Below are 22,561 nucleotides of genomic sequence, written 5' to 3' on the forward strand. Positions count from 1 at the left end.
GAACTTCCAAGGTGGCTCCCATGACCCAATTTCAGGTCTCCTAGAAGTTGTGGCCATCAAGAGGTAGAACTCCATAGCAACCTAAATGTCCACTGACAGATGACTGGATAAAGAAGACATGGTACATATATACACTGGAATATTACTCAGCCACAAAAAAGAATGAAATAATGCCATTTGCAGCAACATGGATGGACCTAGAGAGTATCATACTAAGTGAAGTAAGTCAGACAGAGAAAAACAAATATCTTATGATATCACTTATATGTGGAATCCAAAAAAAATGGTACAAATGAACTTATTTATAAAACAGAAATAGACTCACAGGCATAAAAAACAAACTTATGGTTACCAAAGGGGAAAAGGGACGGAGGGATAAATTAGGAGTTGGGGATTAACAGATACACACTGCGATATATAAAATAGATAAACAACAAGCACCTACTGTATAGCACAGGGAACTGTATTTCATATGTTGTAATAACCGATAATGGAAAAGAATCTAAAAAAGGATATATGTCTCTGAATCACTTTGCTGTATACCTGAAACATTGAAAATTAACTATACTTCATTAAAAAAAATTTTTTAAGGAAAAAGATGATATTTTTAACCCATTTACAGATGATAAAACTATGGGGAAAAAAAGAGAGAGCTCCATGCCAAGGGAATGACTCTGTAGTGGGGTTCCACAGCCACAGGCTGGAGGGGAGGGGAAGCAGCATCAGTAGGAGCAGGCCTGCCCCCAAGGAGCTCTAAAAAAACCATGTAAGAAGCTGCCATGTCCCCAGGGAAGCCACTGAAAACGGTACTGAGGCCACACACTCTTGCAGATTATAGGGGGATGACCACAGGTGATCCGACAGGTCACAGAGGCAAGATGAACAAGAGAAACAGAAACGGCAAAACCAGGACTTCCCTGGTGGCACAGTGGTTAAGCATCCGCCTGCCAATGCAGGGGATACGGGTTCGAGCCCTGGTCCGGGAAGATCCCACATGCTGCGGAGCAACTAAGCCCGTGTGCCACAACTACTAAGCCCGTGTGCCTAGAGCCCGTGCTCCGCAACAAAGAGAAGCCACCGCAATGAGAAGCCTGCGCACCGCATCGAAGAGTGGCCCCCAGCTCGCTGCAACTAGAGAAAGCCCGCGCACAGCAGTGAAGACCCGACACGGCCAAAAATAAATAAATAAATAAATTAATTAAAAAAAAAAAAAAAAAAAAAAGAACGAGCAAAACCAGCAGCACTTCAGTTCCCTCCAAAGCAACCTGAACGCTCTCCTCCTGGGAGCCTGCGGTGGATACAGCCCCAGCTGACCACTCCAGGCTACATGCTGGCTTGGGGTGGGCGTGTCACTTCCCAGGGATGCAGGGCTGGACCTGGGTGGGCCTGGCAGCAAAACCTCAGATCCTTAGGATGGCCCTGAAACCAAGCTGAAGCGCCCCCGCCCGCTCCCCCAGCCCCCAGACAAGAGGTGGGTCCTCTGGGCAGCCAGGACAGACGGGAGGGGTGTGGACGTCGCAGTCCCACACCTCCTTTTCTTTTTTTGGCCCTGGCACCTTGCTAGCTGGCACTCTAAGGGCAGCCGGCACAGGCCTAAGACAAGCGAAAAAAATCAGTAATACTCAGGCCCTCTTTCTTTAGAAATTTGGCATTTTGCTCATCGTAATTTTTTGCATTGATTTTGATTCTTTAGAATTTGAATTAGAATATTATTTATCTTGATGACTGATGTTTTTGGTACCCCCCTAAGGCATGTGCCAGAGGCGGTGCCTCCCTCTCCTCTCTGCCCTGACAAGGCTGTCAGTGAAACACCCCTCCCTCCCCCACCAGCGATCTGGAACCAGCCTGGCTCCTGAACTGGGGCCAGCACGCCGCATGTGTGGAACAGAAATGGTTTACCGCGTGGAGCATTGTGCCCCTGGGACAAACGAGAAGGGGGCGTGGGCCAGCCCCAGTCTGACGTGGTGGGCTCCCCACACCAGCTCCCCACGGGGAGCCACAGGCCCCACCTCTCACTGTCGCCACGCCAGCTCACTGCTTGTGCCAAAGACCCCGCCTCCCCTCTTCCCAGCTGGCCTCCACGGCCCCTTTGCGCAGGATTTCTCATCCAAACTCTGGCCATCGCCCCAGGACCCAGCAGACGCGGGCTTCCTGCTGCCTGCAGCTGCGGGCACCCCGACCCAGGCTGGTTGTTTTTCTCCCAACATCATTAGCTCTGCCAGGAGCGGAACGAGCCCAGTGTTTATGCTGACCTCGTCATTTCACAGAAGAAGGAGAAGAAAAGACATGTGAGGAGGAAACCATGCCAAAGGGACTGGATATGGGCCCTCTCCTCCGTCTCCCCCGCCCCGCCTGGCTTGGGGGAGCAGGCAGGCTCTTCCCTCTGCCCTGTCACCAGCCCTGGCTCCGCTCACGCACAGGGCTGGCTCACAGGACGTCTGGATTTTTCTTTGCTTTGGAAAAAGTAACTGCTCTCCACCCCTCACCAGGAGCAACGGCCCTGAGGCTTCTTAGGCAGAGATTCCTGCAGGGAAGCGCAGGCATCTGAGACCTTTCGTGATGTCTGTTGAGTCTTGCCTCATGGCTGGGCAGTTGGTTCTGCCACCAAGATCCCAGGCCCCAAGCCCCCCAGCTGGGGCTCTAAACTCCCCAGACCCTCTACCCAACAGAGGTCACCTCCCGGGCCTCCTGGCAGCCTGTGACTTCCAGGTCACAGGGCCAGAGTCTGGAGCAGCAGGGAGAGGACCTGGTCTGCCCAACGAAGTCAGTGTCTCAACTGGACAGCTACATGTAAAAGAATGAAATGAGAACACTCCCTAACACCATACACAGAAGTAAACTCCAAATGGATTAAAGACCTAAATGTAAGGCCAGACACTATCAAACTCTTAGAGGAAAACATAGGCAGAACACTCTATGACATAAATCACAGCAAGATCCTTTTGACCACCTCCTAGAGAAATGGAAATAAAAACAAAAATAAACAAATGGGACCTAATGAAACTTCAAAGCTTTTGCACAGAAAAGGAAACCATAAACAAGACCAAAAGACAACCCTCAGAATGGGAGAAAATATTTGCAAATGAAGCAACTGACAAAGGATTAATCTCCAAAATTTACAAGCAGCTCATGCAGCTCAATATCAAAAAAACAAACAACCCAATCCAAAAATAGGTAGAAGACCTAAATAGACATTTCTCCAAAGAAGACATACAGACTGCCAACAAACACATGAAAGAATGCTCAACATCATTAATCATTAGAGAAATGCAAATCAAAACTACAATGAGATATCACCTCACACCGGTCAGAATGGCCATCATCCAAAAATCTACAAACAATAAATGCTGGAGAGGGTGTGGAGAAAAGGGAACACTCTTGCACTGTTGGCGGGAATGTAAATGGATACAGCCACTATGGAGAACAGTATGGAGGTTCCTTAAAAAACTAAAAATAGAGCTACCATATGACCCAGCAATCCCACTACTAGGCATATACCCTGAGAAAACCATAATTCAAAAAGAGACATGTACCACAATGTTCACTGCAGCTCTATTCACAATAGCCCGGAGATGGAAGCAACCTAAGTGTCCATCGACCGATGAATGGATAAAGAAGATGTGGCACATATATACAATGGAATATTACTCAGCCATAAAAAGAAACAAAATTGAGTTATTTGTAGTGAGGTGGATGGACCTAGAGTCTGTCATACAGAGTGAAGTAAGTCAGAAAGATAAAAACAAACACAGTATGCTAACACATATATATGGAATCTAAAAAAAAAAAATAGTCGTGAGGAACCTAGGGGCAAGATGGGAATACAGACGCAGACCTACTAGAGAATGGACTTGAAGATACGGGGAGGGGGAAGGGTAAGCTGGGAGAAAGTGAGAGAGTGGCATGGACATATATATACACTACCAAACGTAAAATAGATAGCTAGTGGGAAGCAGCCGCATAGCACAGGGAGATCAGCTCGGTGCTTTGTGACCACCTAGAGGGATGGGATAGGGAGTGTGGGAGGGAGGGAGACGCAAGAGGGAAGAGATATGGGAACATATGTATATGTATAACTGATTTACTCTGTTATGAAGCAGAAACTAACACACCATTGTAAAGCAATTATACTCCAATAAAGATGTTAAAAAATAAAAATAAAATCATTACCAAAGTCAATGCCTCATAATTCACTCCCAGCAGGTCGTCCCTAAAGCACCTGCACATACAATCAGATACTGAGGCACAAACACTTGGTCAAGTTAAACAAACCACTGAATACAGGAACGTGTAAGAAGCATTTCTAGAAAACCGAATGCAGCAGAGAGTTACCTTTTCCTTCTTGGCGATCTCCATCCTGGCTCTGTCATCCAGCATTTGTACCGCAGCCCGCCCGGGGGAGCTGGAACCCCTCAGTGTTCCCCGACGGGCTTCCAAGGCAGAAATATCCCCAGGCTTTTCCCAACCAAGGGTCACGGCCGGCCCGAGTGTCTGGTAGAATATGGTCCACCTTCTGGCTGGCTTCTGGCTTGAGGTTCAATCACAGAGTTTCCTCCTTTTCATTGTTCTCCAGCAAGCCTGCCAGCCTTCTCTTCTGGGTCCCAGTCGGGACCCTTCCCCACTGAGGCCTTGTCAGGCCAGGTATGGTCGGGGCAGGGCCATTGCCGGGCTCCAGAGCTGGTCAGCACTGGTCAGCTTTCTCTCCGGGCTGTGCTGAGCTGTGACGGCGTGGTGTTCTCTAGACAGACTCAGCAGAAAAGGTCCTCTTTCCTCCTGTGGCTGGGGGGCAGCTTTTGAGTAATTAAGTTGTGGGCGACTGTTCTTTTCTCACACCCCAACCTGCTTCCCTGAGGCTCAGTCACGGCCCAACACTTCCTGCTCTGACCAGGTATCGAGTGGGGAATTCTCCTGCCAAGGCTTTCTGCGCTCCTCCGAGGGCCCACGCTGCCATGGCAACCAGGAACAGGCCTCTGCGCTCACACCCTCCAGCCTCTGCAGGGCTGACCATCCTGTCATTAGAGCTGCCATGCAGAAAACTGGGGCTGATGGCAAAAGGCCTCCATCCCCATCACCATAGCGACAGCCCAATCGCCTTATCACCGCAGACTTTGCCACCTGTCCAGTTCCCAGGGCAGGGTCACAGGGTCTTCCAAATTCATGTCCTAAGGAGGAGAGGCCCCCTTGAGTCTGGGAACCAGAGGAGAGGGAGCAGGTGGCTTAGCCAGTGGCATTGCCACATGTGCCCAGGCCACCCTCAAGCTTTGGTCACTGCCTTCCCTGACTACCATCTGGAAATATGAGCTCTGCTGGGATCCAGCAGAGGGAAAGAGAAGGAGTGGCCAGTGAGACCTCTCCAAATGGATACGCTGAAATATTTTTAAACCAATTTCGTATTGATGGTCATCTGGGCAGTTTCCGTTTTCCCGTTATAAATCTTGGCCTTTTACCAGGGTCAACACGTGCATGTGTTTCTTCTGGATGCTTCCTAGAGGCTGAATTGCTGGGTCCAATGCTGGGCACATTTTATGATTGTGCAGACAGGACTACACTGGCCCCTTCAAATGGCTTCACCAGTTAATCCTTCCAGCATCATTAGGAGTTTGACTCCGTGCTGGCCAGTCCTTGAGATGATGAATCTTTATAACTTTTGCTTATCTGTCATCTCATTGTAATTTGAATTGCAAAGTGCTGGACACCTTTTCATATATTTATGGTTATTTGTATTCCTTTTTCTAAGGATGATTTGTTTATATTACTTAACTGTTTTGTTACTGAATTGTCTTCTACTTTTCAGTTTGTATAAACTATTTTTATATTCCATCCATAATATCTATTAATCCTTTTCTCGTTGAATATGCTGTATTACCTATTGCTAAACATATGGCTTGATCAATGCTGTCTTTTAACACACAGAAGTATTTCTTTTTTATGAATTTGTCTTGCTTTCTTTTTTTGAAGCTCGTGTCTTGTTAAGAAAAGCATTTCTGGGGGCTTCCCGGGTGGCACAGTGGTTGGGAGTCCGCCTGCCAATGCAGGGACCACAGTTTATGCTCCATTGTTGTATTTCTCTGTTGTGAGGGAACGGCTCTGCTCTGGTCACCTTGCAGGTGTCCTCAAAGGCCACCAGGCCAAGTCTGGGACCACAGCTAATCTGAGCCTGTCAGAACACTTTGTGATGCTCCAGGAACTGAGGCTGGACTTGTGAGGAGCTGCTCTGAGGCCACCCCCCAACTCTCTTCCACATCTGCCCAGGAGGCATCAGGAGGGTTTCCCCTCATCTCTGGTTCTGAGATGCGACGCTTTCTGTCCCTGTCCCCAGGGTGTAGCTGTCATCTAGAATGGGCTCCCAGCCAGAGGTGATGCCTTGGGGTGACTTGAGGCGCAGGCATCCAGCTCTCTTTGGTTGGGTGTCATCCTTTCTGGTGCATGGGACAAAGATGGGAAGTGGCACATTTGGGTGCTTTTTCTTTTCTTTCCTTCCTTCCTTCTTTCCTTCCTTCCTTCCTCCTTCCCTTCCTTCCTTCCTTTTCTCTTTCTTCTTTTTCTTTCTTTCTTTTCTCTCTTTTTATTTTGCTGCCTGTGTCAGCAACAGACTGTCTAAATGTAAAAGTGGCTCTTGGTACTCTGCCTGCCTTGGCCTCAGCTCTGTCTATGAGCTGGATGTCTGTCCGTTCCTGTAGATACTGCACTCTTTCAGTTGGCACTTTTCAGTTTTTTTGATATCTGGTGGGAAGGGATCCCTTCCTTTTATTTTCCTACAAAATTTTCTTTACCATAAGGCTTTTATCTTTCATATAAATCTTAGAATCTACTCTTCCCATTTCACTAAAATAATGCTGTTGATAATTTCATTGGAAAGGCACCGAATTTGTGGATTTGGAGATCCATTTTAGAGAACAGACAAGTCTTCTCATTCAGAAATGTAGCCAGTTGCTCTGTTTGTTCAGGTCTTCTTTTATGCCCTTCAGGTGAGCTTCATTATTTTTCTCTTATAGATCATATACATTTCTTATTAGATTTATTCCTAAAGAAAGGAAATATATTTATATGGAGGAGAAATTGTCATTATAATTATACTGATTAAACCATTTATCATTCACAAAGTACTTTTGTATTCATTCTGTCACTTGATCAGACAGTCTTGGGGCAGTAGGCAGGGGTGGTAGTATTTTTACCACTTTCAAATGAGTTCATTGACACTGGGGATGTTGACGGATTGGGCTGCAAAGGCTCACCATCCCCCAAGGACAGGGGCCAAGGCAGTCCTCATGCAGAAGTCCCAGGTCCTGCTGCATAGCCCTGTGGCCTCCTTGGCCACAGATGACTGCAATGTCACCTGATCCAAGGGCAGCCACACTGCATACAGGTCAGAGCCTTGGGAGTGACCTCACAGGAGACGTTTACCCAACAGGGACTACTTGAAACAATAGGTGATTTTATGGGGGCCTCAAAGTGGCAGAATCTCTGAACGTTCAAGTCTCCATAGGAAAGTCCTGCATCTTCCTCCCTAGGGTGAGGCAGAGGATGGTACATTCCTGGGGGCAGTATCTGTGGTGCAGGAGGGAGGGAGCGTCTTCAGGGCTCCCCTTGCTTCCTCCCCCACCCCACCCCCGCCCCTGCAGCTCCGGGACCTTGTGCTTCAGCCCCTCACTCTGCTAAGCCCCCATCACCCCACCTCTCCCCAGTTTAAACCTGCCTACCCTGGTTAGCCTCTCACGTTTTGCCATTCTCCTCCTGCCCTCTTTGTGTCATCCTAGTGAAGTTCAGATAAACATATGTATTTCAACTTCTATGTTTAAGCAGAAGTTTGTACCAATACTGTTTGGGGTTCGCTGGCCGTTTTAACCTGGGCAAATCCCATTGCTTCTCCCAAGCGTCAAACACGAAGTCCTGGGCTTTGCTCTAATTGGACGGCCTACCCTGCCGGTGTGGGGAGACGGTCTGCACTGATTGGCTGAGACGTGGGTCAGGCGCCCATCTGTAGACCAGTCTCGGAGGCAACAGGGATGGGATTGTGTTGATTGGCTCAGACTTCCTGGCACCCATGTGGAAACAGGCATTGTGGGGCTGGAAGGGGCTGGGGAGGGGGCTCTATCACTTGCACTTTCAGATTCTTCGCCGTGACTTTTCCTTTATGATGACTCCCGTCCTTGCTTTCTGCTCTCAGAGGCCCAGACTCCTCTTTCATGGTGGCCGCTCTGCCCCTCTCCCAGGGCCTCTGCCTGCCCCCCTTCCCCCCTTCCTATTCTGCAGACTTCCTCCCACTTTCTGTGCAGGGCAGCACCACAGGAGTAAGGGTGCCTCAGGTCAAGTCACCTGCCTAAGTGACCATGTATCCAGAGTGGGCCACACATCCATCCCTAGACCCGGCGCAGGGGAGGGGTGCCTGGTGGTACAAATACAGCTCCTGGGAAGCCCCTGCAGGAGAGGCAGTTCTGAGGGTGCCTGTCCCTCTATTTCAGGGAGCTCCCAGCTGCCTCCTGTCTTCCTTGGCTGTGATCTCTTCCTGCCCACTGCCTCCAGGTAAACCTGATAGTATACCCGGTCCTCTCCTGCTCTGTCATCTTCTGTTCCCTCTCTGCTGCTGGCAGAGCCATGTCTGTGCCTGTCTTCCCTGTGGCCTGGAGAACCGAGTGGGAGCACAGGACACGTGGGTAAGCAGTGGTGCTGGTGAGCAGCCTTCCTGGAGGCTGGGTCTGCTAGTAGACCCCGGTTGATGGCATCAAGTCCATGCTCCTTAGACTTGGTGAACTACTACGAAGGTATAGGGGAGGAAAAATTCTCCTCTGCCCTCTTTGGCTCTCCAGCTGGGCCTAGGAACTAAACTGACATTAACAGGAGAAAAGCATACAGGTTTTATTTAAATTTTTACCTGTACAGAGGTGCCTTCACGAGAGAATGAAAATCCAAAGAAGTGACCAGAGAAAAAGCTTTTATACTTTTATAAAAAAAACAATAAATTTGTGAATAATTGACAGGACAGCGGGGTTGGGGGTAGGGAGAGTAAACCGCGGAGAAGTGACTAAGGAAAATGAGGGTTGGTTCAAAATAATCAATATGTCAAAGCAACATATTTAAGGTGACATGCTCTGAACTCCTTTGGAGGCCTGACCACACTGGTGGCCCCTTTCAGGGCCCCTTTCCTGGGTAGGCTGTGGAGGCTGGTGTTAGGCTTAGAGTGAAAACAGCCCTGCTGCCCTGGCCTTGACTGGCCGGACAAGGGGGTATGGGGACCGAGGCCACTGAATGGCTGGTTTCCCCCTGGGCTGGGCCTCCTGGAGTATGCCCCTCAGCCAGCTTTTATCCAGCTCCCTAGAGGGTTCCACTGTGCAGCTAAATTGAGCGCCTTCTGAGAGCTGAGCAAAGCCTCGAAGGTGGGTGGCTGCCTGCCTTGCCCAGTGGGGGCGAACTTAGAGAGCCTCAGCCATTTGTCATGGGCAGCCTTGTTCCAGTTCTGTCTGCAGGGCCCAGCAAATGAGGGGGGCCAGGACTCCAGAGAAATGTGCCATCCCCACAAGTGTGGATGCTGCATGCATGACATCAGCGCCCTGCCCTACAATCTTTTCTATCCCCATAATTGCAGACTTACAGGACAGCTGCAAGAATGGTACAGTGAAACTCCTGGATACCCTTCATCCTGACTCTTTAAATTAACCATATTTGCTTTACCCTCCATACGTATTATAGAGCTGAACCCTTTAAGAGCATGTTTCAGACAGGATGTCTTTTTACCCAAGTACTTGTGTGTATTTCCTAAAAACAAAGAATTCACTTACATAACCACAACACCATGAGCAAAATCAAGAAATTAAAACAGATACAATACTAATCTGCAATCTATAGACCTTCCTCAGGTTTCAGCCTACCATCAAATCTCCACTTCCCACAGCCTGCAGGACACCTGTAACCCACCATGACCTCTCCTCCTTTTTGTCATGAACGATAACAGTACACGTAATCATCATTGTTACTTGTTAAACAGCTACTATGACTAGAGCTTGGAACATAATGTCTTATCATTCCCAGCAACATGCTTATGGAAAGGGTATTTTTCCAGTTTTACAGATGAAAGAGAGAAAGAGACTCAGAGGAGTTAATGGTTTGTTCACTTTTGTGGTTTTGTGGTTTGTGGAAGTGCTGGGACCGAATCCAAGTTGGGTGACAGCTGGGGTGCTGGAGTGGAAGGTGGGTCTTGCTATTCAGTAAGATGGATGAGCTTGGGGGGTTGGTAACCACATAGGCCAAGCGAGGCTTTCTGGGGTGATGGAGGACAAGCAAGGCCAGAGAGGATGGAGAGCGCTGCTAGAGCTGTGAAAGTTTGTTACGTGTTTTGGTGTCGACGTGTGCCTCTTAGGAGCAATTTCCTTAACGTGAATCTCAGTTTCTATGTCTGTAAGGTGGTAATAATATTCTCCTCTGTTTCTGTGAGGATTAAATGAGGGCGCATACGGAAAGTGCTTGGTGTAAGGGAAACTTCAAGACAATTACTATTACGTGTCACGTGAATACATTTAAATCTATTCCAACCCAACGCCGTCCTCCTGATTCCTCCTTTTGTACGACTTTTAGTGGCAAAGGAAAAGGGACTTTGAGAACTGTCTTCAGAAATGGCTCTCACCCGCCCCCTATAGGTCAACCATGTCAGTGCAGACAGGATGGGGCTGCACTAACAGCTCTCCACCGTTCCGTGACACTGGCCTGGCGTTGGCCAAAGTCTGTTCTTAACGTTTAGTACCAACATGGAGGGGATGTGGGAAAGCTCTCTCCACCCTCTGCACTTGGAAATAGCCAGGGAAGAGGGTCGGTGAGGAAGGTGCTGAGTGAAAGCAGGTGGTGGGAACTTCCTTCAGCCACAGGAATATTTAGAGCAATGGTTCTCTAAGCCACTGCTACCCAGGGTGCATTTGGCAATGTCCAGAGACACTGTTGTATTTTTATTTATTTATTTGTTTGTTTGTTTATTTTTGGCCACACGATGCAGGATCTTAGTTCCCGACCAGGGAACAAACCCGTGCCCCCTGCAGTGGAAGCTCAGAGTCTTAACGACTGCATAGCCAGGGAAGTCCCACCAGAGACATTTTTGGTTGCCAAATGGCCGGTGGGGTGCCACCAGCATCTAGTGGGTAAAAGGCCTGAGATGTTGCCTGCAATGCACGGACAGCCGCCAGCAACAAAGAATTATCCAATCCGAAATATCAATAGCGACAAGGCTGAGACACCCTGATTTAGGGTAACGTTTAGAGTGATGCTGTTGGTTTTTCAAATATTACCACCTCTTTCCCATCATTTCAGATCTGGCTGCTTCTAGCACGATAGTTGTGTAACCTTTCTGCCAAATTCCAAACACCAAGGTCCTTTCACCTCTGTCCTGCAAGATGCTTTCGGATAACATACCATTTAACAAACAAGAAGCATGAAAGACGTACTACCCTTAGGGAACTGAGCCTCATTCATCCCCATCCATTGAAAAAGCATTATTCCAACATCTCAAGCAAAATGAGGTTTTCCAAGTCACGGTAAGCCAAGCTGCTCCCTCAGTTTGGAGATGAATTTCTGCCCCTTTGGGGTGAAGTGGCTCTGCTACTCTGTGAGGTCAGCAGTTTGGCTCCCAAATCAGTGGTTAGACATCTGGTTTCCCAGGTGGTGGGCAGGCCCAGGAGCCCTCACCCCTGCGGGCTTGTGCTGAAGGGACCTGTGTGACCAGGGACTTGCTCCCAGGCAGGCAGGAGGAAGGCGTGGGAATGTCAAGAGAGGACTCAATCATCTGAAAATGAGAGGCATGCCTTCACCTCCCGGCAGGTCCCTGCCCTTTTTCACTCAGAAAGGAGATATGATTCACAAAACACTTTCCAGGGACAGCAGTTCGCCCATAAATCAAAGTCCCTTGTGTGGGGTTTACAAAGCCCTGGCGTGTGGGTGAGACTCTGGGTCTCACCGTTCGGAGGGAGGACAGCGCCGGGGGACACAGGCGACCCTACAGGACTCAGAACGGACCGGGAAGAAGCGAAGGGCCCCTGGGAGAACTCAGGACGGCCAGGGAGAAAAGGACAGGCCCTCACAGAGAGAAGGACAGCGGGGGAAGGCTAAAGACTTACGAGCAGCGAGCCGGCCGGCCTACGAAAGCCCGAGGGGCGGGGACCGACCTCAAGCGCACGCGCAGCACTCTGCTCCGCCCCCTCGCCCGTGCTTCCGGCTGCTCTTTTCTGCATCCGGGGCACGAAAACTCTTCGTTAGGCCTCGGGCGGCGGCCCCTGACCGAAGCCGGAAGTGGACCCAGAGCCAGGAGGAGGAAGCCGGCGGCTGACCCGTCAGCAGCCTGTAGTGGTCTCGAGGGGCGGCGCCGCGCTGCTCCCTGAGAGCCGGTCCCGCGGCCAGGCGGGTAGCTGGCCCGAGGGCGCGGCGCCATGAGGCTGTACAGCCTCAGCGTGCTGTACAAAGGCGATGCCAAGGCGGTGCTGCTCAAAGCCGCGTACGACGTGTCCTCCTTCAGCTTCTTCCAGAGGTCCAGGTAGGCGGGCCCAGGCGGGCGGCACCCGGGCGGGGAGGCCCGGGGTCGGGGTTGGAGACGGCCCCGGAATCGGGGGAGGGCCGGGGCTCGGCCTCCCGCAGTGGAGCCGGCGGTGGCCTCTTCCTCGGCCTGCGGACTGTGCCTCTGAAGAATCATGTTTTTTTCGATCGCAAAAAGCCTTATCCCATCGTAGAACGTAATGCTGTAATCAGGGTTTTTCCAAATTTCTGTCGTATAAAAATTATTAGGGGGCTTTGAAAAAGTGCAGATTCCCCAGGTTCACGTCCACTGGAGGCCCAGCGATCTATATTTTAAACCAGCAACGCCCACTTAGTGATGCTGACCTAGGAACCTTACGTGCCACACCTTAAGAGCCACGTTTGTATTATCTGGTGGGGCTTTCCAGGAATTCCGTATGAGAGATATTGGTATACTGTCCCATCTTATGGGTGAAGTCACTGAGGTCCCAAGAGATGGATACCAAACCAGCCAGGACTCCAACGCAAATCGTACGCTCTTTATGGTTGGGCTTTAGTGGTACAGAAGGGTTCTGCGGTGAAGATTTGGAAGGAAGCGTGGGATTTGTAGGGCTTACAAGCTTTTGAACATTCGTGAGGCACTTTAATGCAATCAGGTGTGTATTAGAATGACCACAGACACTTGCAGCCTGTTCGTGGGAGGGATGGGGGTGACTCAGGCACAAAAGGAGAAGGACCCTACAGAGTCTGGGTCTGTGGTCATCCAGTCTCCGGGTCTGGGGGAATCTGCAGTCTGGATTCTGTTTTCGCTGCTTCAGTGCGGCTGTTTTGTTCTTGATGAGAGTGGCTTACGGGCAGGATGTCTGACAATTCCTCTCGTTATTTTGTCGAAACTTTCTGCTTCTTTCTGGGTCCTTCTTGGTACTTCTTAGCTTTCTTTATCATGACCTCTAGTCTCTGTTCCGTGTCCCTTCTTTTCTGTGATCGAACTTTGGGAGCTAACTTGGCTAATTCTGATTCTTTCACTTTTTCTTTTTCCCCTCCCCACGTGTACTGAAGATCCTCAGAGATTTCACTGTAGGACTTTCACCTCACTGGTTTGCGATACCCAGACCAGTTTCTGATGGTTAACACAACTGCGATACTGTAGGGACATCTCTACCAGTGCCTCTTAAAGCAACACGTAGTCCAGCCGAGCTCATTGTTTTTCTCATAAGTCCTCTTCTCTTCCATCCTGCCTGCCTCACAGTTATCAGAACCCAAGCCTCAAACCTTCAAAGGGTTTTCCAGCTTTTCTGGCCCTTGTATGCAGACTCTCACAATGAATGCAGTTCTTCGTTTGTCTAATTATAGTCCTACTCTAAGCTCTGTCTCGTTTTAGCTTTTCTGCAAGGACTTCCTTATTTTCAGACTTTTCTCTAAGGGATCATTTTGATCCTGTCACCCTCTCAAGATAATAATAACAAGTAATACTGTGCGCCAGACATCGTGCTAAGTGCTCACCTAATCATCGCAGCAAATCTCGATTTATAGATGAAGCCTGGTGCACTAAGTACCTTGCCCCAGAGGTCATACGTCTCATAAGTGGTGGAGCTGGGATCCCAGCCAGGGAAGTCCACTCCCGAGTCGGGAGTCCTCACTTATCTGTATGGCTCTCCGTGCAGTTTCAGAAGTATCCACATCTGCTGGGGATTCCCCGAGTCACGGCCCTGTGCTGACGGCCCTTTACATGGCATTCCCGATCAGAGGCTTTTTGTTAACTCCGCTTCCTCCAGCTGGACCGTTGTCACCTGGGACCCTTCCATTCTGGCCACATCTCTCTGTTGGGCCCGTGAGCCTCCTCCTCCCTCTCAGCCTCTGTGCAAGCCATTTTCCGTTTCCTTGTCTTGGCTGAGCTCTTGCCCTGCCTTCCTTCCAGAGTGCCTCAGGCTCGTACGGTGGCTTTGCCCCAGCAGACCGGAGGCCTTGTTCTCTGCCAGAGCCAGCAGTCACTTTGGACATGTGTCGCATTACCGGGTTCAGCCAGTGGCAGCTGCCATAACTGACTGTGCATCCGCCGAACAGTTTTTGCCACTTACGTTATTCTGTCACAGATTTTACTTGTCCCCGCTTCTCAGAAGTCAGTGGAGCCTTGAAAACAGGAGCTGGCTTTTGCTTCTCCACTGTGCCCCAAATCATACACTGACCAAAATGTTAAATTAAGTATAACCTGTAGAAAGTTCCCTGGAAGTCTGGAAGTGTTTTTTCTGAGCGAGCTAGGTAGCAAGCAGATGTGGTTTGAATGGTTTTGGTGATTTCTGATTACCTGTATTTGTGATCCTTGACAGGGTGTTTATTATTTCTTCCTAAGGTTGGGAGGGAAAGGAATGAAACCAAGAAGCAGTGTCTCCTTAGTGTATACGCTCAGAGGTCCCTTTCCACTGTGTTGGGGACAAGGTGACAGGAACCGGTAATATGTGTTGTGTTTCTTAGCGTTCAGGAATTCATGACCTTCACAAGTCAGCTGATTGTGGAGCGCTCCTCGAAAGGCAGCAGAGCTTCTGTCAAGGAACAAGGTAAGAGAACCTGCTACCTTGTGAGTGTGTGCTGGCCTGGCTGACCCACCTCAGGCAGCTCGCAGCTCGATCAGCAGGAGCGGTTGCCGCGTGATGAAGAGGGCTACCAGGACCCCACTCCTCTGCTAGCTGCTCTCTTCCCTCCTCCTCGTTTTCCTGTTACGCAAAATTCTATGCCCACTGTTGGTGTCGAAGTTGCCTGGTTAAAATCACCCCCAAAAGCTTGGACTCGCTTGAGATTAGGGTCCGCCTCTCGGAGCAGTGAGCGGCCTTCCTGCTGTGTCCTCTTTCCCCTCTGGAGTTGTAGACATCTCAGGAAAGGATTTCCACCCAGCCCTGTGGAGGTAATACTGTATTCTGTGCTGCTTAGATTTTTGCCCAGGAATCTGGAAACTCATTATTTTTTCCTCTTGACCTTAGTTTTTCTTTTTCATGATTCAGGTTTCCTGTAAAAATTTTTAGACGTTTATTTTACAGGCATTTGGTGAGCTGTGTCATCTCTGAATCTTTTTAAAGTGACAAAACTTAATTTCAGGGGTTGTGACTATTTTGCAGAAGCCCTTGTATAGACCGTACCTTTTGATAATTTGATGACTTCAGCACATGCTTGAGACCCCAGCCAGCCATGGCTAATTTTTTTTCTGGATGGGCTTTGTCTCTTCCTCCCATCCTGCCCCGTCCCCGCCAAGGCCCACCACAGAGTGGAGCGGGCTAGGTTGCTGTAATGAGGAAGGCTGAGGCCCTGACAGGTGACTTCTAAGAAAGTGGAGGCTGCTTGGCTTGGCCAAGGTTCCATCAGCTTGGGAGTGGAGCACAGCAGAGCTCCAGAGGGCGGCAGCTTCCCAAGATACAGGCGAGCCTGACCTAGAGCTCAAGGATGTGACTTGGACGTGCACCTGGGGCCCTGTTACCTGGGATGTTTCTGCACCACTGGTGCTCCTTTAGACCCTGGCTTTGCACGCTGGGCCTTGGGGCATTCACTCGCCCTGCAGCAGGTGTTTCAGAACTACACGTGCTGTCCTATGTGCAGGGCCTGACGATAAACCTCACTCAGAGCCGCTTCGTTGGCCCAGGAGGCAGGAGCCCAGCACTGTAACACTCTGACTGGTTTTGGTGGTTAGAAAGTCTGAAACCCTCACGTCACCCTCTGTGTGTCTGGCCTCTTGTCTCCCTAGAATATCTGTGCCATGTCTACGTGAGAAACGACAGTCTGGCGGGAGTGGTCATTGCTGACAGTGAATACCCATCCCGGGTGGCGTTTACCTTGCTGGAGAAGGTGTGTCTGCAGCTCGGCTGGACTGTACTTGGACAGACGAGTGTGGACTGGGGCCGGGAGTGACGACAGGGCCCAAGGCGGAAGGGACGAAGTAGTGTGTCCAAAATCAACCTGTTCTCAGCTTTTCTCCTCACCCTAAACCAAGAGAGAGTCTGGGAGCCTTCCCAGTCCCGTCCGTCCCACCCCACCGTACCCCCTGCCCCTGCCGATTTCTGCTTCTCACCCTACTAGTGTCCCTGGTGCTGCCTGGACTCTTCTTGTTGGCCACAGAGTCACAGCATCCCTCCTTCCGGGAGGGGGCCCTCGGGTCAGCTCCGGCTGTGCTTTTGCCCCCGTCACTCCTCTTGCTGGCTCTCTTCCTGCCTCTGCCCTCAAAGTCATGACTTTCATTTCTTTCTGAGCCACACTGGACTGCGTGCTCTGCCCGTGACCCACCTCCCCTCCTCCCCTCCTCCCCTCCTGCCCTCCTCCCCTCCTCCCCTCCTCCCCTCCTCCCCTCCTGCCCTCCTGCCCTCCTGCCCTCCTGCCCTCCTCCCCTCCTGCCCTCCTGCCCTCCTCCCCTCCTCCCCTCCTCCCCTCCTGCCCTCCTGCCCTCCTCCCCTCCTCCCCTCCTCCCCTCCTCCCCTCCTGCCCTCCTCCCCTCCTGCCCTCCTGCCCTCCTCCCCTCCTCCCCTCCTGCCCTCCTCCCCTCCTCCCCTCCTCCCCTCCTCCCCTCCTGCCCTCCTGCCCTCCTCCCCTCCTGCCCTCCTGCCCTCCTGCCCTCCTCCCCTCCTCCCCTCCTCCCCTCCTGCCCTCCTCCCCTCCTCCCCTCCTCCCCTCCTGCCCTCCTCCCCTCCTCCCCTCCCCTCCTCCCCTCTTCCCCTCCTCCCCTCTTCTGCTCCGACAGGCCCATCGGGCACAGACTGGGCCCCTCCCCGCCTCTGTGCCTCTGCTGGAGGAGTCCCCCTGCTGGCCCATCGTGCAGTGACAGCAGCAGCTTTCCCCGTTGTGGGGCTAGCGCCGCCACGTTCTTCAGTGTGTTTGTGTGGTGCTAATGATAAACTCCTCAAAGGCCCTGGCCGCACGTCCCCCAAAACACTCATACACTTATAAGCACATGAAATCGGGTGGCTGCTTAAACTCAAGGGACCTAATTACCTTTCTGAAGAATTGTTTTGGAAAATTAGAGGGCCAATATGCTTTGTTCTGGAAATTCGTAATCTGATAAAAGTGGAAATCTGTACTTTGAAATTCTAATACTTCTGTCATTCACCAGATGAGGTTCATATCAGGCTAGGCATCCTCGGTTTTTAATTCCCAGAATACTGAGGAAGGAGGAACTTGAGCTTAGATTTCCCCCTTGCCATTAGCCATCCTCCTCTACCCTCCTCCCCGGGTCCTCTCTTTCGGATGAGCACAGCAGAGGGGAGGGCGTGTTGCTGAGCTCCGCTGTCTTGCAGGTACTAGACGAATTCTCCAAGCAGGTCGACAGGATAGACTGGCCAGTTGGATCCCCCGATACCATCCAGTACACAGGCCTGGACGGTCACCTCAGTAGATACCAGGTAGGGTGTAAAGACTGTGTGCCAAAACTGCGTGAAACAGAAAGCCAGCGGCCCTGGTGGCTGTGGCTCTGGGTGATGTGGATGTTGATGTCCTTTTGTAAAATGCAGGGATCCACATTAAGACCTGGAACCCGAGCTCCTAGGCAGGCTTTTGCTTCTCTATCATGTGGTTAAACAGCCTGTGGTTTTTAACTTCTGAAAGTGTGTCCAGCTCACTTGGTTTTGAGCCCCGTTTTCCAGGCGGCCACTCCAGTCCTGACATGGTTTTTATTTTTGGTTCTTTCCTAGAACCCCCGAGAAGCTGACCCCATGACTAAAGTGCAGGCTGAACTAGATGAGACCAAAATCATCCTGGTAAGTCAGTAAGTAGGAGAGCAAGTCCCCACACTGAGGGGCAGGACGATTTGCCAGTAGTCAGGCCCGCGCAGCCGACATTTGTTTTCGTTGTAGTCGAAGCACTTTTCTGAAAGTGGGGTTTGCCCACCTGTCCCCGTGCATCAGCGGCCTCAAAGCCAGACTCACTCAGACAACCCCAGCAGGATCCCTCCTGCGCCCCGTCTTGGTTAACGGCACCCGTTGTTTGAGGGACCCAGCATATTCCCGTCCCCACTCACTGTCTGGGTAGTTACTGGGTTCGGGGGGTCTGAATTCTGTGGTCCTGCCTCTGCAGTGCCTGCCTTAGCTTGAGCCACTGCCCGGCAGGCGCCTCCCTTTCAGGGTCTGGGTCTCGGCGCAGTCTGAGGCTCACCCGCTCTGACTAAGTACAGGCCCAGAGTTGTCGGAATCAGGCCTGTTTTAGAAGAGCGGGAACCCTGCATTTTTAGCTAAAATCTCCTGGTTTGTAATTGCTGCTTCAACTTTTTTTCAAAACTCTGAGCTACCTTTGGCCCTCGATCAGCACTGGCTTTGATTCTTGGGGCCTCTGCCTCTGACTGGTCCCCTGGCTTCCTGCCTCCCTCCAGCCTGTCCACTACACAGTAGCTGTTGATCTGTCACTCTTCTGCCTGAAGTCCTTGAGCAGCTCCCAAGTCAGCTCCAGGATAAAGTGCAGGCTCCCTGACGTGGTCTCGCACCCTGGGCCCTCCCTCCTTTTCCTGCCTGCCTCCTGCACGGGTGCCCCGCACTCGGGCCACCAGGGTACTCGGAGGCTGTACAGGCCCTTTCCAAATGTCGCTGCATTGTCACTGCACGTTTACGTGAAGCCTGACTCGTGTGCAAGCTCCCAGGACTGGGAGCTTATCCTGATCTTTACGCCCCTGCTCACAGAACAACGCCCGGCTTAGGCTTAGGGCGAGGGCTTAGCCAGTGCCCGGCAATTAATGGACGCCTAAGTAGATGGATATAAAACCCAGGAAAGGGGACTTCCCTGGCCGTCCAGTGGTTAGGGCTCCGCACTTCCACTGCGGGGACACAGGTTCGATCCCTGGTCAGGAAACTAAGATCCCGCAAGCTATGCAGCACAGCACCCCCCAAATTAAAATAAAACCCAGAAAAGGTGCCCAGACAAATCCTACCCCAAATATAAAACTCCTACCAATGCTGGCTCAGCTTTCATGCACATCTGCATCTCCTGGGGTTGGACTCAGGTCTGGGGCAGGACCCAGCAGGCTGTGTTCTATAAAGAGCATCCCAGGGGCTCCAAGGCTAGGTCTTCTAAACCATGCCTTGGATAACGTTTGGGGGCTTTGGAATGAAAGTTAGATGTGACGGTTTTCGAGCACTTCTCTGTCTTTTGTGACATGTTTCTCCACGTTTCCTAACCGAGCCCTGTCTCTGCCTTCTGCTGCTTCAGAACCTGCGCACGTGAGCACCACAGAGCCGGGGGACACACGCTCTCTGTCTTTCCTTCTCTCTGCACTGCACAGAGCAGATGGGTCCTGGACACCCAGCCCATTCTGGCTGCAGTGATAAAATCTGGATTACTGGTTATGCTACCTTTTGTCCCATTCATGTCTTGAGCCAGTTAACTTTTTATGGTGGAAATCTGAGTTGCTGAGCTGTGTGTAGAGATAAAGCACATTTTTGCTCACTCCTCATTCTGTGCCGTTTCACATGTGCAAAGCTAGGTTCGTGCCACTTGCTCTGAAGAGGCCTCTGAGGGCCTTGCAGCTGCCCTAGCAATGGCCATCTGGGGTGGGAGTGAGTCGGCCACTTCCTGATGGTCCTGGCAGCGGGGCTGGGGGCTCTTCTGAGGGCCTCCATCCCTTCACCCATTCGGAAAGGGTCTGTCTGCACTGGCTGAGTGCAGAGATGCTCTCACAGGATTGACAGTAATGCGATTTAGACACAGTTCCCCTGGGGGAACAGGAAGCACATTCTGTGCAGTAGGAATGTGTGTGTATAAATACAGGTGAGGTGATCCCTCCTGGAGTGTGGCTGTCTGAGCCTGTGCTGTGGAGGATTTGGGGGGAAGTGCTTTATGTCCCAGTTAGAACCTTCTAGATTCTCCAGGAAGGTCACTAGGTCCTGTTTCCTCCGCAGGTCTGGGACACTGTGTCTTGATGCAGTGTCCCAGATATGGGGGAGGGGCCCAAAGGAAGTGCTTTCCTGTGACTGAGCTTCACGGGGGGGGGGCTCGTGTCTACTCACTTTGTGAACAGAGCAAAGTGTTCTTTTCTGTTTTTCTTCTTGTCCAGCACAACACCATGGAGTCTTTGTTAGAGCGAGGCGAGAAGCTAGATGACCTGGTGTCCAAATCCGAAGTGCTGGGAATACAGTCTAAAGCCTTCTATAAAACGGTGAGTGCAGCCCGGCTCCCGGGCACCCCTTCCCGAGAGCAGTGGCCGCGTGCTCACCACTAAACAAGTCTTCCTTGGAACCTTCAGTAACGGCCGGTCAGTAGCGGCAGGTTCACTGGGGCGCTGTGGGAGCCTAGGCGAGCAGGGGCCTTGCCCCGCCCTGCCTCCGGGCTCCCCCGACCAGGCCGGAAGGGTGGGCCCCGCATCCCTGCTGGCTGCCATGGGGCAGCAGCGCGCCGCCTTCCCAGAGAGTTCCTTATGTTCCTAGTTAGCTTCCCTTCAGCCGAAGGGTTTCAGTTTGAACAGCGGGGCGCTGCGTTTACTTGGTCCATCCACACACACGTTTGCTCTCATGTGTGCCTTGGAGGGCGATGCCAGTGGGGCCAGGGGGCATCTGCGAACAGGAGGCGAGAGGAAAGGTAACAGAGGCCCCACAAACCAAGTGTGAACCTCTCTGTTCTCTGAGGACATCCTCAGTAAGAAACACCCCTGTGGGTTAAGACAGCTTTACGGGGAGACGGGGCCGGAGCAGGGGAAGAGACTCGCCGACCCGACTTACGTCCCTGTTCTTTGTACTTGGCTTAACAACAGGAAGTTTACTTCCTTACTGATAGCGTTAACGGAAGGCGGACAAAATAACTTGAGGGGTACGAACTGCTCCTGGAGAGCTTCGCTCCAGGCGTCGCGGACGGGCCGGTTCTCTCTCTCTCTCCTTGCGATTCCCGGAGCCCCCGGTAAAGCCGCCCAACCCCTGCGGAGCCCCCAGTGCTACGTGTGCCGAGGTCCGCCTCTTCAGCTCTTCTTTGTCTCTTTCCAGGCCCGGAAGCAAAACTCGTGCTGTGTGATCATGTGACAGCAGCCGGCAGAGGCCCCTGCGCTGGAACGCCACCGTCACTCGCATCGGAACTGCAGCCCCCGGGGAGCAGACCCGCCGTGGAGCGACCCGAGTGGGACAGACTCAACTTTGGCTTTGGAGCTCGTGGGAGGAAGCGAAGGGCAGAAGGGACCTGGGGGTGGGGAACGTTCAGATTCACGTGTCTAGTAATTGGAGGCCCCCTAAACGTGTATTTCGGGAAGAATGAAACCATAAAGCTCAGTGACTCCTGTAGATGCTGCAGGGCTCGTTTCTAACCCCCTGGGAAGGACGTGTGCAAGGCCCACGGGGGTCAGAGCCGGTTCTCTGTTGATCTTCAGTACACCTTTGGGTTTTATCTGTACGCCAGCTGTGTTTACAGTCCGGTGAGTGGGGTGCCCTGACTACAGGGCTGGGACGGGACAGACAGCCACTGCGGGCACGGTAGGCGTGGGGGGCGCCGATGGAGGCTCGGGCCGGCACGTCCACGTCGGGAGGAGACAGCCACTGGGCTTCACAAGTTCTGAGACCTTGTTTGCGCTCCTGCCGAGACTGACTTTCTGCAGTGCCCGTCTAGCGAGTTCCACAGAGATGCCTTGGAAGTGGGGGAGGGGCGCCTGCCCGGACTTGCCGTCTGGCTTTGAACATCTGGACCAGAGCAGGGTGTGCTGTAGCCTCTCATGAACAGGTTTCACTTGCCTTTCTGGTGACAAGACTGTCCTGACAATCACCTGGGACTTAACACATGTCTTAGCAAGTAACCTTTACTGTGGCCACCATTACCAGGCACCAAGAGAAGATGCCAGCCAGCCCGGGGGCTCCCGGCACCCCACTTATGGTCTGAGCCTTCCACACTCCAGCCCGGCCCCCTGCGGAAGCACTGCTGAGTCCACACCCTCCCCCCCACCAGCTGCCCCCAGCAGCATGAGGCCCACGGCTCTGAGGCCCAACCCTGGAAACAAGACACGCAGAGCAGCCCAGGCAGTGGCCCGGGGGGCTCTGGGCCCTTCTCAGCCTCTCTGGCCCCTCGGGCCCTACTGCCATGTTCCAGACTGCCTCCTGGGGCCCTGCTGCGCTTCCTGAGGACACAAGCTCAGGATGCCCCCGCG

The 22,561-nt window shown here is 51.9% G+C and overlaps 2 protein-coding genes across 2 annotated transcripts in view; one reads left to right on the plus strand and one right to left on the minus strand.

The window, feature by feature from the left end:
• GCK (glucokinase) overlaps window positions 1-4,377 on the minus strand; it is a gene marked incomplete at its 5' end in the record, with an annotated part of 47,648 nt that extends 43,271 nt beyond the window's left edge. The window contains 1 exon segment of the mRNA XM_079711036.1: window positions 4,333-4,377. Coding sequence (XP_079567162.1) covers window positions 4,333-4,377 — 45 coding nt within the window.
• A 7,924-nt stretch (window positions 4,378-12,301) lies between these two features.
• On the plus strand, window positions 12,302-21,707 carry YKT6 (YKT6 v-SNARE homolog). The gene is made up of 7 exons (XM_079711353.1): window positions 12,302-12,508; window positions 14,959-15,041; window positions 16,217-16,317; window positions 17,757-17,861; window positions 18,150-18,215; window positions 20,498-20,599; window positions 21,417-21,707. The coding sequence occupies exons 1-7, from the start codon at window positions 12,405-12,407 to the stop codon at window positions 21,450-21,452; spliced, it is 597 nt and encodes a 198-aa protein (XP_079567479.1). The 5' UTR covers window positions 12,302-12,404; the 3' UTR covers window positions 21,453-21,707.
• The last annotated feature ends 854 nt before the right edge of the window (window positions 21,708-22,561 follow it).

This window comes from Hyperoodon ampullatus (assembly GCF_949752795.1).
Source record: "Hyperoodon ampullatus genome assembly, chromosome: 9".
In the NCBI taxonomy this organism is placed as follows: Eukaryota; Metazoa; Chordata; class Mammalia; order Artiodactyla; family Ziphiidae; genus Hyperoodon; species Hyperoodon ampullatus.

Coding starts and splice junctions, on each gene's coding strand:
- YKT6 (XM_079711353.1), top strand. CDS start 12,405: ATGAGGCTGTACAGCCTCAGCGTGCTGTACAAAGGCGATGCCAAGGCG. Junction 17,862..18,149: donor GTCACCTCAGTAGATACCAG/GTAGGGTGTAAA, acceptor GTTCTTTCCTAG/AACCCCCGAGAAGCTGACCC. Junction 20,600..21,416: donor CTAAAGCCTTCTATAAAACG/GTGAGTGCAGCC, acceptor GTCTCTTTCCAG/GCCCGGAAGCAAAACTCGTG.